The 16,149-nt window shown below is 44.6% G+C and overlaps 1 protein-coding gene across 4 annotated transcripts in view; it reads right to left on the bottom strand.

Annotated features, from left to right (window-relative positions):
* The window catches only part of CFAP74 (cilia and flagella associated protein 74), a 38,432-nt gene that overhangs the window by 16,572 nt on the left and 5,711 nt on the right, over positions 1-16,149 (bottom strand). For all 4 annotated transcript variants that reach the window (XM_071448868.1, XM_071448872.1, XM_071448871.1 and 1 more), the window contains 14 exons: positions 15,590-15,700; positions 14,320-14,422; positions 13,436-13,593; positions 12,725-12,932; positions 12,168-12,350; positions 11,344-11,514; positions 10,758-10,876; positions 8,029-8,095; positions 7,533-7,622; positions 7,240-7,413; positions 6,325-6,472; positions 5,314-5,426; positions 4,695-4,817; positions 3,289-3,410 (listed from right to left, as the gene is read on the bottom strand). In XM_071448868.1, coding sequence (XP_071304969.1) covers positions 3,289-3,410; positions 4,695-4,817; positions 5,314-5,426; positions 6,325-6,472; positions 7,240-7,413; positions 7,533-7,622; positions 8,029-8,095; positions 10,758-10,876; positions 11,344-11,514; positions 12,168-12,350; positions 12,725-12,932; positions 13,436-13,593; positions 14,320-14,422; positions 15,590-15,700 — 1,890 coding nt within the window. The remainder of the gene's footprint in view (positions 1-3,288; positions 3,411-4,694; positions 4,818-5,313; positions 5,427-6,324; positions 6,473-7,239; positions 7,414-7,532; positions 7,623-8,028; positions 8,096-10,757; positions 10,877-11,343; positions 11,515-12,167; positions 12,351-12,724; positions 12,933-13,435; positions 13,594-14,319; positions 14,423-15,589; positions 15,701-16,149) is intronic.

Raw genomic sequence — 16,149 nt, 5'->3', positions numbered from 1 at the left:
GCTGTTGTGAAATATCAGCTGATTATTTGTCTAACATGCACTGGCTCTATCAGGATCAATAGGATGACTGAGCCTTGGTGATTTCTGTAAACAGATGAGAGCTGTCCTCCACCAGCAGAGATCCTGCAGGGCTGGGAGCCACAGAGTGCCTGAGCTGCTCCTGCCAGCCCCTCTGCCAAACCTTGGGATCAATTTGTCCTGGGAATGGCACACTGGAACCAGGAATCCTCAGCCTGTCTACTGAATTCTGGCCCTATCACAGCACAGCAGCAGCCATGGACCATCCCCTGCTTTGGAATTTCATGCCTAAGTGCAAAATTGCCGAGCAATTTCCAAATATTTCAGCTTGTCATTCTCCTTCCCCTGGACTGGTTTCCAAGCTGTCAGGCCAGATGGTCTCCTCTAAATCAACAGCTACAGCAAGTGGGGCTGGGAGCCTGCAATGATTTCTGACTGTTGACAATCTAAGAGAATTATATACTACTTCATTAAATCAGAGCAGATTATAACCTGCTGAAGAAATGACTTTTTAAAATTATTTATATTGAACACAATTCTGATAAGACACTTTCACCCTTTATGCTGCTTATTTTTGCTGCCTGATTACCAGAGTCTTCTTGACCAGAAAAAAACCCAAACAACTAAAACCCAGAACAAACCCAATATTAGCAATATTTTACATTCCAGTTCCAGAGGTATCTGACTCTCTTGGAAACTTTATCTTTCCCTACAAGTCACAGGCAGGCTCCAGGAGGAATCCTCCTCCTGACACACCAAGGGAAGTGTCAGGAGCCCCTGGAGGGAGAATCTGCTCAGGCCACAACAGAAGGATGGAATCAATCCACTTTTGCAGGATAAAAAGTTGACACACGGTATTTCTGCACATGAAATACACTGAATTTCAGCCCACCTGACTGTATAAGATAATTTTTCCTAATTATGGAAATTGGGTGATAAATCAAAGCTTTGACTTGCCAAGGTGCTAAGGACAGGCTACTACATATTAAGTGCTCTTGATTTAGTGAAACCTGGCAAAGGATCAGCAGGATTTTTCCCCCAGTGAAGAAGTTTTGCCCTAAGCAATTTGACAGCTTCTATCTTTGAGATCCCCTTGAACTCTTAAGTTTCATTAGGAGAGTTATTCTGTTTCTACACTTATAAGTTTTATCCCTGGGTTATCTAGACCAAGTAAAATCACTTACATAACAACTTGTGCTTGTCATATCTGTAAGCTGAATTTCTGAGATAACAGCTTTACTCATTTCTTTCCAACTGTGAAGAATCTCTGCAGTCTGTAATTCTGGTAAGAGGTTTAGAATGGATGCCTTCCATAGAACCAATCTCTCCCCCACCCTCCCACAAACCCACCCCAATCCTATTGAAATAGACTCTAAGAAATGCAAATTGTTAAAATAAGAATTCCATAGTGACTGCATTAGGTGGAGGGAAGACACCCAGCACCTGAAGACAATTAAATGTTCCCATAAGAACTTTTAATAGCAGGAAATCTCCAGAAGCCAAGGAGCTGGAATATTCCCTTTATATCCCAGTGCAAACAGAAGCAGTCCTCAGATGTGGCTGACTTGGACTCTGAAACACCCAGATATTTCCCCTGTCACTCAGTGTCTGCTCACTCTCTGTGTAATCACAGGGATCTGTCCTTGCAGTGGAGACCTTAATGCCCCCATGGGTCAGGAAAAGCTGCACCTTTCCCATTTCAGAGTGAATGCAAAAGGACTGACATGATTTACCCAGCATCTAATTCCAGGTCTGGAAAGACTCTCATGAAACTGGTTTCCAGATCCTAAGTCCCCCCAGGACTTTAATTGAACACAAAATAGCTGAGAAACAACAAAATATTCCTACATAAAAATCCCTGGCTGAATCAGCCTAATGTGCAGCTAATTTTAGATCCATTTATCTCCCTAAATGTTTAGTGAGCAAATTCCACATGAGGAACCTGTGGATTTGCTGTTCCCTAGGGCTTCCCAGCTCTCCCCAGGAACAGGAACAACACTGGGAATCTGGCAGGGCTGGGGAGGTGTGTGGCTACCCCATAGCCAGGGCTGGTGTTGGGACTCTGGCTTAGCAGGATGCCCACATTTTCCAGAGCTCAGAGGGCTCAGAGGATGTGCCCCTGCAGTGCCAGGGCCAGGGGCAGTGCCAGGGGCAGCCATGGCAGCTCAGCTGCAGTGCCAGGGGCAGTGCCAGGGGCAGTGCCAGGGGCAGCCATGGCAGCTCAGCTGCAGTGCCAGGGGCAGTGCCAGGGGCAGTGCCAGGGGCAGCCATGGCAGCTCAGCTGCAGTGCCAGGGGCAGTGCCAGGGGCAGGGGCAGTGCCAGGGGCAGCCAGGGCAGCTCACCCACAGTGCCAGGGGCAGCCATGGCAGCTCAGCTGCAGTGCCAGGGGCAGTGCCAGGGGCAGGGGCAGTGCCAGGGGCAGGGGCAGTGCCAGGGGCAGCCAGGGCAGCTCACCCACAGTGCCAGGGGCAGCCATGGCAGCTCAGCTGCAGTGCCAGGGGCAGTGCCAGGGGCAGCCATGGCAGCTCACCCACAGTGCCAGGGGCAGCCATGGCAGCTCAGCTGCAGTGCCAGGGGCAGTGCCAGGGGCAGCCATGGCAGCTCACCCACAGTGCCAGGGGCAGCCATGGCAGCTCAGCTGCAGTGCCAGGGGCAGTGCCAGGGGCAGCCATGGCAGCTCACCCACAGTGCCAGGGGTACCCATGGCAGCTCACCCACAGTGCCAGGGGCAGTGCCAGGGGTACCAGGGCAGCTCACCCACAGTGCCAGGGGCAGTGCCAGGGGTACCCATGGCAGCTCACCCACAGTGCCAGGGGTACCAGGGCAGCTCACCCACAGTGCCAGAGGCACCCATGGCAGCTCACCCACAGTGCCAGGGGTACCAGGGCAGCTCACCCACAGTGCCAGGGGCAGTGCCAGGGGTACCCATGGCAGCTCACCCACAGTGCCAGGGGTACCAGGGCAGCTCACCCACAGGGCCAGGGGCAGTGCCAGGGGTACCAGGGCAGCTCACCCACAGTGCCAGGGGTACCCAGGGCAGCTCACCCACAGTGCCAGAGGCACCCATGGCAGCTCACCCACAGTGCCAGGGGTACCAGGGCAGCTCACCCCCAGTGCCAGGGGCAGTGCCAGGGGTACCAGGGCAGCTCACCCACAGTGCCAGGGGCAGTGCCAGGGGTACCCATGGCAGCTCACCCACAGTGCCAGGGGTACCAGGGCAGCTCACCCCCAGTGCCAGGGGCAGTGCCAGGGGTACCAGGGCAGCTCACCTGCTGCACACCTCCACGCTGTCCTGGTACAGCCGCCCGTACAGGCAGATCCTGAGGTCCACGTTGGGCTGGGGCACCCAGATGGGCACATCCACAGAAACTCCAATGGCACTGAAGCTCAGCTGGCAGGGCAGCAATGGCAGGGCATTAGTTCTGTCAGCCTCACATTCTTACTGACTTACAGCAAGGATTTCTGCTGTAAACTCAGCTGACTACATATTTTATTATTTGTAGTGCAACAGGTTCTTTAATGAGGCAGACCTAGGAAAATCATTTGCAAAGTAAACCCAAGATGTTACAGTGCCCCAGCAGAGAAACACAATTATACTTTGGGTTGGATTCCTTGACAGGGAACATGAAAGAAGAGCATCTGCCCATGATATTGAAAAGAAGTATTTAAAGTGCTTTTAGCTGAAGTGGATGGGCCTCAGTCCAGGCTCCCCTGGGGCTGCAGGGCTGCAGCTCGTCCAGGCAGCACAGAAATGCAGGGATGGCAGCACAGAAATGCAGGGAAGGCAGCACAGAAATGCAGGAGAGGCAGCACAGAAATGCAGGGGGGGCAGCACAGAAATGCAGGGATTGCAGCACAGAAATGCAGGGGGGGCAGCACAGAAATGCAGGGATTGCAGCACAGAGATGCAGGGATGGCAGCACAGAAATGCAGGGATTGCAGCACAGAGATGCAGGGATGGCAGCACAGAGATGCAGGGATTGCAGCACAGAAATGCAGGGATGGCAGCACAGAGATGCAGGGATTGCAGCACAGAAATGCAGGGATTGCAGCACAGAGATGCAGGGATTGCAGCACAGAGATGCAGGGGAGGCAGCACAGAAATGCAGGGATTGCAGCACAGGGCTGTGCTCCCTGCAGTGCCCAGGCCTGGCACCAGGGCCCACAGAGCCTCTGCAGCTCCTTCTGCAGCTCCAGGGACAGCCAAGACTGGTGCTGAGCTGCTGGGAAGTTTGTCTTTCATTTTTGGCAAGCTTCTGTGAACTGTTCTAAGCAGAATTTGGCTTCCAATAAAATTTAGAATCACAATATGCTGAAGTGGTAACTAAAGTTGTCATCTCTTCCAGCTTTCACACATCAGCTTCACTGCTGCCTGCTAAATAATTCCAATTCTGATAGATCAGAAAGAAAATAAACTAGGTAGGTTGGGAATAAGGGAGAATATTTCCCCATTTATTTCCAGGATGTGAGATGTTTTCCAATAGGATGTCTGATAAAATGGAAATATCAGGATTATTTGCATAGAAATTAAGAGAATTAGCAGGTTTAATAAACATCCTGCATCAGAAATAAGAGCTGTGACTCCCATAAAACTACCTAACACATAATTCTTGAGAAGAGCACAAATGAGAAGATTTTAAACTATTTCACACATGGTTTGAAGCAGGTCACTCACTGGTTTGCAGTCTGGGTTGTCAAACAGGATCACAAACTCTGCCCTCACGGCCCCAGGGACAGCTGGGACAAACAGGACTGGGATTTTCACTGAGCTGAAGGGTCCAATCTCACCCTCAGTCACCTGAGAAACAACAGTGAAATTCTAGAAATTGCACTGAAATAAAGAGGCTGTAGATACTCACTGTACACACACTCTACTACACCTGGTTTGTAACTCAACTGAACTCTCTGTGCACAGGAAAAATCAGAAGCAGAACAATAAAATGGCTCAAATCTGACATTTCCCAGAAATTCTTCCTGCCCTTTCTTGTGTGTTGTCATCAGACTTTGTTTAACCACAGAACCACATAGCAGAAAAAAAAGAATTAATTGTGGCAAATGTGAATTGCCACAAAAAGTTCTATGTTAAAAGGTTTTAACCTTTTTTAGAACAAAAGGTTAAACCTTTTGTCTCTATAGATCAAGAGAAAGGGAGAAAGTGAGCTGTGATTTCATTTTAAGAATTAACTGTGATACAGGGATCTCCAGTGGATTTGGAATGACCATGAACTTGAGCAATTTATTCAATGTAGGCTCAGCCTAGTGAGATCTTGTCTGGATCTCAGGACATTCATTACCTTTCCAAGCATAATTTCAATTGGTATTTTGTCAGGAGAAAGTTCCATTAAATTATCTGCATTGTCTGTGTCCAGATCTGACCTGGTCTTTAATTCTCCTTGACCAAGTTCTCCTGGGGAAAGAAACAAACACAAAACAAAATAAAATGCTGGATGTGTCCATCAAAACCAACATCCAACAAAGCACAAGTACATTAATTTGAGTCAATGTTGCAAATCCAGGCATGTATAGGCATGATGGGCAAATTGGAATGTCTGGGAGGAAATATTTGTTTGGCCATCCAGCTTTAGTCTAGTTTGGAATTCTATCAGAGCCTTCCACTGAGTACTAACATGAATGGCTCAAAAATACAGACTCAGCTGGAGTGGGGATGGCCTTCAAGAGCAATTTCAGTGGGATAAAGGAATGCAGGCAGAAGGACCTGCAAAAACCACCCACAACCTTTCCATGGAACTTTCAGCTTCCTGAAATTAAAATGACCAGTATTGGGAAGAAATGTTAAAGAACATAGATAAGAAGCAAATTAAGAAAGTCTTTCTTCTACAAGACTGGATTTTATTAAGCACATAGTAAACATTAGGAATGAGATGGAAAATGTCTGAGGAGGTTCATCTTTCTGCTTCCTTGTTCCTAGAATTACAGACTATAAAAATAAACCTGTCATGTGGATTGCTATTCTGAGAAGTGGGGATTCAGTTGCTGAGACAGGGATGATGTTAACAATTTTGCAATTTCTGAAGCTGGTTGGGTTCTGTGTTCTTCTGAGTCTGAATTGTTGATCACTAATGAGCAGTGAGGTTCTCTGCTGCTTTTGATATAATGGTGTCAAGACATTATTTTTAGTCATTCTCCATGAGGCAGCACACAAGGAAATATAACATTACTGCTGCAGTGATGAGCTCTTCATTTACTGAGTACCTTTGCAAACTGAGCTGCTCAGTTTTCCCAGAGATGACAGAGCTAAAGCTTGGCCTGGGGAGTGCAGGGCTGTGTTCAAAGCATCACCTCACCTGTGGCACTGCTTCCCCTGGGCTCCTGGGCTGCACAGGGGCTCAGCCCCTCCCTGGGCTCAGCACAGCTCTGCTTTGGATCCCCAGCTGCCACGGGGCCTGGGCTGCCTTCCTCTTCCTCCTCAGGCTCACTGGGATGTTCAGTGACCTGTCAGGAAACACAGAGAGGGATTTTCTCCCATGGCTGCTCCTCTGCCTTGCACCAGCTCCGGTTCTACCCAGCAAAAGTTTTATGCAAATCAGGTTTGTGTTTTCTTGCAACAGTTCTGTGTTATAAATGGAGAAATGTGTTGCACTTTCCAAGAACTGCACATTCTACAAGACCTTTATCAATGAGCAGATTGAATTTTTTGCTGGCTGCCCCAAACAGGTAAATAATGTAACAGGAACAGTGCAGTGTAGTGCCAGTTACTTTACAATTAACAAAACCAACATTTTTCTAGTGGAAACCCAGGCAGTTTTATGTCAAAACTAAGTCTGGTGAAACCAGCCCTCTCTTTATCACACCCCTCACTTGATTGCTAGTTTTGCAGCAGTTCACATGTTTCTGCCTTCCACGAGTTGAGATTTTTAATGACTCTGTCAGAATCTCCTCTTTTAACTGAAGTATTTTCTCCTAATTGTCATGAATGTGGAGAAAATAGGAATCGTGACATAAATTACTAAAATACTTCCAAAAATCAGCATTGCTGGTTTCCCCATGCCTCACAAGACAATTGCTTTTACCTTCCAACATTTGGGTCTACCAGATTATATTTATACCCACCCAAATGTACTAAAGGTTGGAGCAGGTGATCTTCCCAAGTCCCTTCTGACCTGAGCTGCTTTGTGACTCTGCACAGGGACTGCACAACTCCAGCACACTTCCCAAAGCAGAACATTTCTATTCCTTTAGGGAAGTGCTTTGGAACCCACCACTATTGCAGGAGCAGCTTTTACTGTTGCTCTGGGGGTACTTGTGGCACCTGCTGACGTCCACACTCGGAATCTGGCTCCCAAAGCCCCGCTGTTTGTCAGGCTGATGGGCCGTGAAATTGTCTCTCCCACCACCAGGCTGCCAAAGTCAATGAGCTCCTTATCCAGAGCCAGCTGGGAGAAAAGAAACCATTCATTACCACTGGCCTACATAGCACTAATGTCAATGAAGTGAGCATCAGCTTTTTAGAATAATAATTATATTATCTACATGCTTAAAGGAAGTCTCTTACCATGCAGGTTTTGACTGTGCATTTCAGTGGAACAGAAAAAGAACCTGTCTGGGCCATAAACATGACTGCTCCTTCCAGCCCCTTATTTATCTAGAAAACAAAACAGAAAAACAAAAAACCCTAAGTAATTTCAGAAGATTTAGTCTGATGAAAAATATTTTCACTCATTCTTTGAGTACCATATTAAAATGTATCTTTACTGATTCCATGTTTCCACATTCAAACAGTCTTTGTGACAGCTTGGTTAACTTGAGCTGGGCAAGATTATAAATATTTGGAAACTTGCTCTCATTTGGAGGCATTTTTCCAAACATGCCCTCAGAATTTGCTTTATGACAATTTATCAGAGCTTGAACATGCACACAGCTGTCCATGTGCAACAGTAGCTCTGCTAAAAATGTAGGGTTTTTTCTTGTTAACAGTTAAGAAATTCAATTAATGATGGTTTTAATCAGAATAGTGGCCTATACTAGGATTCTCCTCACTGTGCACTTACCATTGGCTTAAATGTTACCAGGAATTCACAGGACATCCCAGAAGACATTTTGCCAGGTGGGTCAAAACTATGGAGATAATTAAAATAAAACTCCAGATTAAAGCTGTGGATGGAACACCCAGCTCCTGCTCTGGTAACAATGGCAGATTGCTTTTTTTTTCCCCCCTCACTTGGACTAATTATCAGAAAAGTCAGAATGAGTGACAGATTAATGAAAGGCTCCAGAACCCTGCTGCAACTGGGAAACAACAAAGGCTGATTCTTTATTAAGGTTTGATTCAGAAAGACTCAAAGTGCTTTTAAAAGGCAAGACAGGGACTGCAGCCAAGGAGGTGAAGCTGAGGCTCAAAATCAGCAAGAAGAGGTGGAACTGCCCAGTCAGACAATTAGGAAGCAACTTCTCCCATTATCCACTTTAATGTTGCTCTGTAACATCTCCCCTGTCCAAACACAAAATGAAGAGGAAAAGCCCAAGAAGGGAGCTGCAGATGATTAGAGAATGTGCTGCTTGTTGCCAGCTGTATCAAAATGATCTTGAATAGAATCTGCCACTCATTTCATGGTCTGTGTGAGGCAGGGAAAATGCCCATCACAAGACATCTCACAGCTGCACTGTAAATGAAATTATTGAGGCACTCCTGGAGCCTGGCAGAGGAGCCAGAGGAGGTAAGGAAGTGTTGTCAGCCATGGGAGCCCCTAAGCCAAGGCAGACATGGAGCACTCGCCCTTCACAGCTTTATCAAAACAAAATTAAACTCAAACCAAAGCAGAATGAAAGTTTTCAGAAAGGAAAACACTTCAGAATTCAGGAGCTTAAAATGTGGACAGGGAATAAGCACCTGCATGATCTTCTGAACAGATCCCTGGCACTTTCTCCTGAGGGGGACTCTAAGGAATGGTTCTTTATTTCAAATGTTACCTTGATAAACCAGTTCTGATTCAGAGCACAAAGTGTCAGACACAGAAACACACACAGAACCACTCTGCTAAGGAGAGGCTCCATGGGGGTAATACTGCTCATTTCAAGCACTGGAATAAAGCTTTTTATCAGCAAATCCAGTCCTGTCACTGCTAACAGCTCTCAAGTGCTATGGCTGTAAATACCTGTGCACTGACTTCAAGGACAGTGACACCATGACAATGTAGATGTGCTGGGTATTTTCAAAATACTTGGCAAAACTATTCTGTAACAAACAAATGATGTCTGGTTCTACCTGAGATAAGCTTTATAGAGATCAGTGTCCACAGGTCTGTGCTCTGCTGATTAATAACATGAAAATGGAGAATAAAATCTTAGATTATTTTTGCTAGCTATCCTGCTGGCAAATGTATGGGTAACCACTTGCATTTTAAAAAGTTAATTAATTTATCAGACATTGAAAAATCATTCACAACTCTTGCTATTTGGAGAGTGCTTTGAAAGGCAATTACAGCAAGGAAAGACTTAGGCCTTTCAAAAAGCATTGTTTAATTTTTGGTGAAAAACCAGAGGTGCTGATTTACCATATGCAATTGTCCAACATACTAAATGAGAGAAAAAAAATCAATCATTGAGAGCAGGAAACCCTCATTTTGTCGGATTAGCAGCTTCAGGCTTTGTCACAGAAATCAGACACGTGTAAGTGGGTCAAAATGAAATCCACACACGTGACTTTGAACCAGCCAGGAGCCACCCATGGAGCAGAGCAGGTTTAGGAGCTGAAGGGCTCTGCTCAATCATCCACCTCCACCAGGCTGGGAGTGAAGTGCTCCACATCTGGAGCAGCTGGATCCAGACTTTAGAGCTCTCCAGGGACGTTGTTCAGTCAAGAACTCTCTGTTCACAATCCTGGGACTCTTGTGGGGACAAAGTGGGCAAAGAATGGCTTCACCTTGGAGCATCCTGTGCTTATCAGACAATGCAGAAATTCCAGGTGTGGTTTATCCCCACAAGGACAGTGGGCAGAGAGCTGGGAAAGGAGCTCTGGAGCATGGACTCACTCACAGTGGTGAAACAACTCCTTTATTCACTGGGGTGTCATTAAAGTGTCCCACAGGTGCCTTCTCCAGGTCAGCAGAAGGGTTGAAACCTGAACTTTCTCTGTAAGCCAAAGGAATTCACCTCCATGTCTCCTATTTGTCCATAAGCTTCACTTACACACAGGAACTTCAACATTTTTTCACTTTTAGAATTCACAGAATTCCAGTTAAATAAATTCTTTTCACAACTTCATTTTTTAGAGAAATACTACTTTTCACAACTTGCCTTTTATGTATTTCCAGGCCCAGTCCAGCTCCAGAGAGAGCTGGTGCCTGAATTCTTAAAAAGAAACATTTGTGGGTATCTCCTTTTGTTTATTTATAAGCAGTGAGATAAAATTATCAATATAGTTGAACTGAGATTAATTTGCAATCTCCCAAGTAGACACAGTGCTTCATTACATAACCTGGCAGCAGGATTACAGGAATGGATTGATGGGAAAGACCACAGGATTGCAATTTAAGTGTTCTTTGCTCTGAGATTGATTTCCTTTATTTCATCAGTTTTTTTCCCTTTTTTTTTGTTGAATTCAACTGTGTTTATCTCAAGTCACAAGTTTGACTTTTTCCCCCCCATCCCACTGAGGAGGGAGTGAGGAGCTGCTCTCTGCAGGGTTAACCCATGACAATCCGAAATTTCAGTTGCTGCAGAATTGGGTTCCAGCTCTTGTGGTACAAAGGTAAAACAAATCTGCAGTGAATTTACTTACTGAACACTGATGGAGTCCTTGAGACATTCACTGATTCCCACCAGCCTGCAGTAATTCACACTGTAGGATGTGTTTGTCAAAATTATCTTCTTTTTGTAGATCTGACCAACATCGAAATCCTTGGAATGCCAAACATACCAGGTGAGTGTCAGAGACATGGTGTTCATGGTCTAAGTGAGTTATTAACAGTTCTGTTAACCAACTGAAATTTACCTGCATGGGAGTCCCCACTTCTTTAAGGCCATTATTTTTCAGTAATAATGTATTTACAAACAATATACAGGTATCAGTCATGCTGCCCTTCAAAAAACACACAACACAATCCAACAGAAGGTTTCATCATCTGCTCACCTTTCTGACACTATTTAAACTCCCCTAAGAAAAGGAAGTCTTTTATAGTTTGATAGTAAAGATAAGTAATTTATTTAATCTATCACTTAACAAAGAGATTGTTGGAGAAAAAGGCAAGAGCTGTTTCAAATTTCACTACAAACCTATTGAAGGCTGCAACAGATTTTTGATCAAGACATTGGGCTATAGCTCCAGCAGATTCCTCTCTACAATTCCATGCAGAATGGCCACTGACCTTGAAGTGAATGCAGCTGGGTTTGCTGTGGAAGGCACAGCCCTTGTGTTCCTGAGCAGGCACAGTTTGCTTGTGAAGAGTTCCAGTTTGGAGTTTCTCCATTCTTTTCTTTGCCATTTGTGTCCTTATTGTCCTGAGAGCCAACTGTGTTGGATCTGCTGCTTTGGGCACCTGAAAAGGACCATGGAGAAAAGGCACCAGATCTGTGTGTGACCACAGAATCTGCAGCTCCAGCAGAAAAATCTGCAAAAGGAATCTTCCAGAACCTGGCCAGCTCTCTGGCTCTCTCCAGTCAAACTCAGCATCCCAACCTCACCATGAAGAATTTAATGGATTCTCAGCTCTCTGTTCTGCAGTTTATCATCACCCAACACTAGAAAATCATGGTTTTCATGGTAGAATTAGCTTTGCTGCACTTTAAGGGTTTTATTTTCTTCTCAACTTACTAAACATTGAGAAAAAAATCAGCTGACTTCACTAGAATGTTTCAGTCATGGTCCAGTGCTTCTCCATGCAAGTCTAGGAATATGTACTGACATGATTTCTTTTTGATGGATTCTGAAGGTTTTTAAATTCAAAGAAGTAAACATAATGTGATTTATGTCTTCACAGATTTCTGAACTAAACCTAAAGCACTGTTTTCTCTTTGAGAGAACAAACTCCTCCAGAACAGTGTCAAACAGCAATGACTGATGATATTCTCACATCTGAATTTCTGCATCTATGTAATAACATAATGTCTGCATTTTAACTGCAAAATACACAATTATTGGTTTCAAGCAAGGTTCTTTTCTGTTTCTAACAGGAGATATCACAACATTTACCTTGTGCAAGTCACATTCTCGACTCCAAAGTCCTGGGAACTCAGGTACCAGGAAGGTCTTGTCCCTCTCTGTGTCCTCATCACCCCTTTCCTGGAGCACATCCTGGGGTTTGTTCTCAGCTCTCTCTCCCTGGGGAGCAGTTCCCTCCCCAGCCAAGGCATAAACTGATGGAGGGCACCAGGGCTTTGGTGAAAGCACAAGGTTTGAAGATACAATTACAAATTACAGTTACTTCAACAGTTACCAATTTCTGAGGGGATCTTTTAACACAAAAATTACAGGTCTTTGGCTTTTTGGCCTCTTGGCCTTTGGCTCAGAGGCCAGAGATGACAACTTAGGCCAATCCCCCCTAAAACACTGAATACAGACAAAATTTTATCTTAAAAGTCACTACATTTCCTTCAAGAAAAAGGAAACTAACAGATATTAAGAGATCTGATGGGGAAATTACTCTCCACTTGTTCTCTCCTGTCTCATGTTTGGTTGTAGCCTGTGCTATTTTTAAACAGAGTTCAATGACCTGCACATTTAACAAAACAAAACAAGACAATCTAAACCTGTGATATTTCTCCATCTGGATGTTTGCAGGTCTCCTCACTTTGCCAGGCTTTCCCACTCTGCAGTAAAGGATCCTCAAGTTTACCACGAGCCTTAATTGCCTTCGTAGGAGACTGACTTTTGCTCTGCCTGTGAGTAGCAGCTCTTTCTTGCAAAATTCGAGACACAATCTCCATTTTTCTTGACTTCTGCTGTTCTCTAAAAGCTCTGTAATCCAAAGTTGTAAGAAATATTAACCCAACCATGGCTGTTTAACAATAATATCAACTACACCCCAGTTCCCTTGGAGCCTTTTAGCTAAATAGCAAGTCTTTCAGTTGGGTTCAGTGGTAATTTGTGCCAAGCCACCAAGTGATTCAGAGGCTGTTTATACATTTTTGCAGACTAAATATACCCAGTTACAGTGTTTTAGAAGGCTGTTACAGGCTGTCACAGTGTTCAGGGGAAGAAGAAGGACAGTTTCTTCAGCTTTCCAGTTTGGGGTCACTGAACTCCCCTCCGGAGGAGTCGATCATGGAGCACCCAGGGGGCTCTGGAGCTCTGAGCACCCCTAAGGCAGAGCTGAGGGCACCAGGAACAGACTGAGCAAGTGTCACACACAGAGTGGAGAGGGAGTTCAGCCCCTCCAGGCACCATCAGAGATGCTCTGCCTTCAGGACCTGACTGAGCAGCAGGGAGCAGGCACAGTTTGATATGGATATGATACTCACTCTTGCCTTTTCTCGTGTTCTTGCTGTCGTTTATGGAGGAAAATTTCCCTGACAACATTGCCTCCTTCTGCTAGGATGGCCTCCCTCATTTTCATCTCCTCCTTCTTCGCCTCCAAGGCCTTTGCTTTGTTCAAAATCTGGAGAGTTTGGAGCCTTTCCTGTGAAAGTCACACAAACCAGTTACATACTTGATTGACATATTAAAGAATATAAACCAGAGGATCTAATGCTGGTCCCCTTATCCAAGCATCCATTTGTGGTGGATGTCTCTGAAGCAGAAGGTATTGTCTGTAATATTCTCTCTAGCCATGGGGTGCTGAGATGCAGAAAGCTCTGTCTAGGTCCAGGCTGCTTCTTTACCCTTCCAGCCTGCCCCTGGAATGCTGCTCAGTGAAGGAATGGGAAAAGATAACAGTTCTAAACAAATCAGGTTTAAATTAAGATCATTCCCTCATATCCTACAGAACAGAAATAGAAAAGCAAAGCAGCATAGCTTAGAAATTCCTAATTTATACTATTTAAATTCTCAAATAACTGTTTTTCTTCCATATGTTTTCTCCATGTGGAATATTTCTGCATTGGGATCCAAATAACTGGAAATCCTTCTGGCTGAACTTCCAGAGAACTTTTTTTAGTATGCATTATTTCCCAGAGAGTTCCCCTCCCAGAACAACTAGACTGTTGACAGAATAAACTGCATCAGCAGAATGTCAAAACCTGCCCACACAGATCCCTGCAATGGTTAAATTCTCCCCAGTTTCGAAGGGTTTGGTCAGGGATCTGATCAAAAATCCCCACACAGCTCTGCAAGGAAAAGTGAGCATTAGAAGCCAGCAGTCCCCCAAGGCAGTGACTTCACTGCCATCCCAGCCCAGCAGCAGTACCCTGTTGGAAGTGATGCTGGTTTTCAGGGAAAGCACAGCTTGGATCCTTCTCTCCATATGCTCCCGAGCTTTCGCTTCTTCCTTTGCATTTTTTTCCTGAATTCTGTAAGCAAAGTAAAACCTTTCAGGCTCTCATCCTGGAAAGCTCCTGGTAATAGAATGTCTGGGCTGACAAGGAGTAATTGCCAGCAGGCCCTGCTGCTGTGCAGACCTGTTGGGTGGGCACTGGCTGTGGGCACAGGGAGCAGCTGCAGACTCCTCCAAACACGGCACTGCTCGAGCTCCAAGTGCCAACAGGTTTTCAAATATTTTGCTCAACAACTTTAATTTTTTTTTTTTAAATTTTGGATATGAAGAATGTGTTTCATGTTATGACATATGACTGGCTGCTAAAATAAAGAATTCAGGTGTTGCTCATATAAGCAGTATCTAAAGCTTATGTAGCAAACTTTTACAAGCCAAGCACATGTACCCACACTAAAAATAAACCCTGAAAACTCTACAAGTTGGAAATATGTGGGCAGGAATCAAACCTGGGAATATTCCTATAAATATAAAGGGAAACCAGAAAAACAATTAAGATTGATATGTTTGATATATTTGTCAAGAAAAAAATCTGTTTGATTTTGTTTTTCTTAATTATGATCAGTTTGTACACACCATCTAATAAAAATAAAACAGCACAGAAACAGTGCAATTATTTCAATCATTTTCCAATTAAGTCCTATTATTTATATATTAGGATATATTTACATATATATAAAAATAAGTAACGAACGTTCCGTTTCTTCAGCAGCAAAATAATTCAACACCAGAGTAATACCATAAACATCAACCTAGGAAAGAACATCTAATTTAAAATCAACCAGAGCAGCAGCACAAAGAAATGGCCCATCAACCCATTGATGTTTTTTACCACATTTCTGAGAGGACATAGAACGGCACAGGGCAGGTTTCAAACCTGGATTTTAGTTGTACTACTCATATATACATAAAATGCTTCCAATTATCATCAATGCCTCCAAGGTCAGAGCCCTCACAACAGAGACTCCAGGGAATCTGGAGGCCATGGCAGGACACTGAGTGGATTTTCTTCTTTCCACATCCTTTTTGCCCTGTAAGATCTCAATGCCTCACCAGACTGTACCTGGCACGAGGTTCCCAGGTGAAACAGAAGACACAACTTACAGAAAAATCATTATTTTCCAAAGGCTGCAGGATAAAGTCTTTGCCAGCAGAGAATGCACAACAGGAAAGGAGTGAGGCCCACCTTGCCATGCTCTGCCTCAGGAAGCAGACTGCTTTCTCATGGTTCCTCTTGGCATCCTCCAGGAGTTTTTTATTTCTTTCTTCACGTTCTCTCTGGGCTTCCTTCTCTCTTCTGCAAAACACAGACAAACCAAGAGCTGCAGCAGGACTAAGGAAAATTTGGTTCCAACACAGTGAGACCTCAGAATGGGGCTGGGGAGTTTCTTAATAAGTGCTGAAATGAGGACATTTGTCCACTCTCCACATTCCCCACATGACAGCCAAAGTGATAAACTTCACTAAAGCCACAGACTGATACACTTTTGCTCTGCTTTTGGAGAGCACTTTTGTGCTTTTTGGTGTTTGCTTCTGCTCCAGGAAATCTCAATGGACTTCACCATAAGCCCAAAAGGTCCTGGAGGCCAGCAGCACTGCACACACATGCAGTTACTCTGACCCAATAAACCTCATTTCCTATGATAAAACCCCCTGCATTTGTAGTTTTTTCATTAAGTTTATTCCCACAGATCAGAAATCTTACTTGCATAACTGCAAGGCCATGGCCAATTCTTATTTTAATTC

Source organism: Agelaius tricolor, unplaced genomic scaffold (genome assembly GCF_023055355.1).
Source record: "Agelaius tricolor isolate 1412-34295 unplaced genomic scaffold, bAgeTri1.0.p SCAF_28, whole genome shotgun sequence".
In the NCBI taxonomy this organism is placed as follows: Eukaryota; Metazoa; Chordata; class Aves; order Passeriformes; family Icteridae; genus Agelaius; species Agelaius tricolor.
This window is presented reverse-complemented; position numbering and strand designations above follow the sequence as displayed.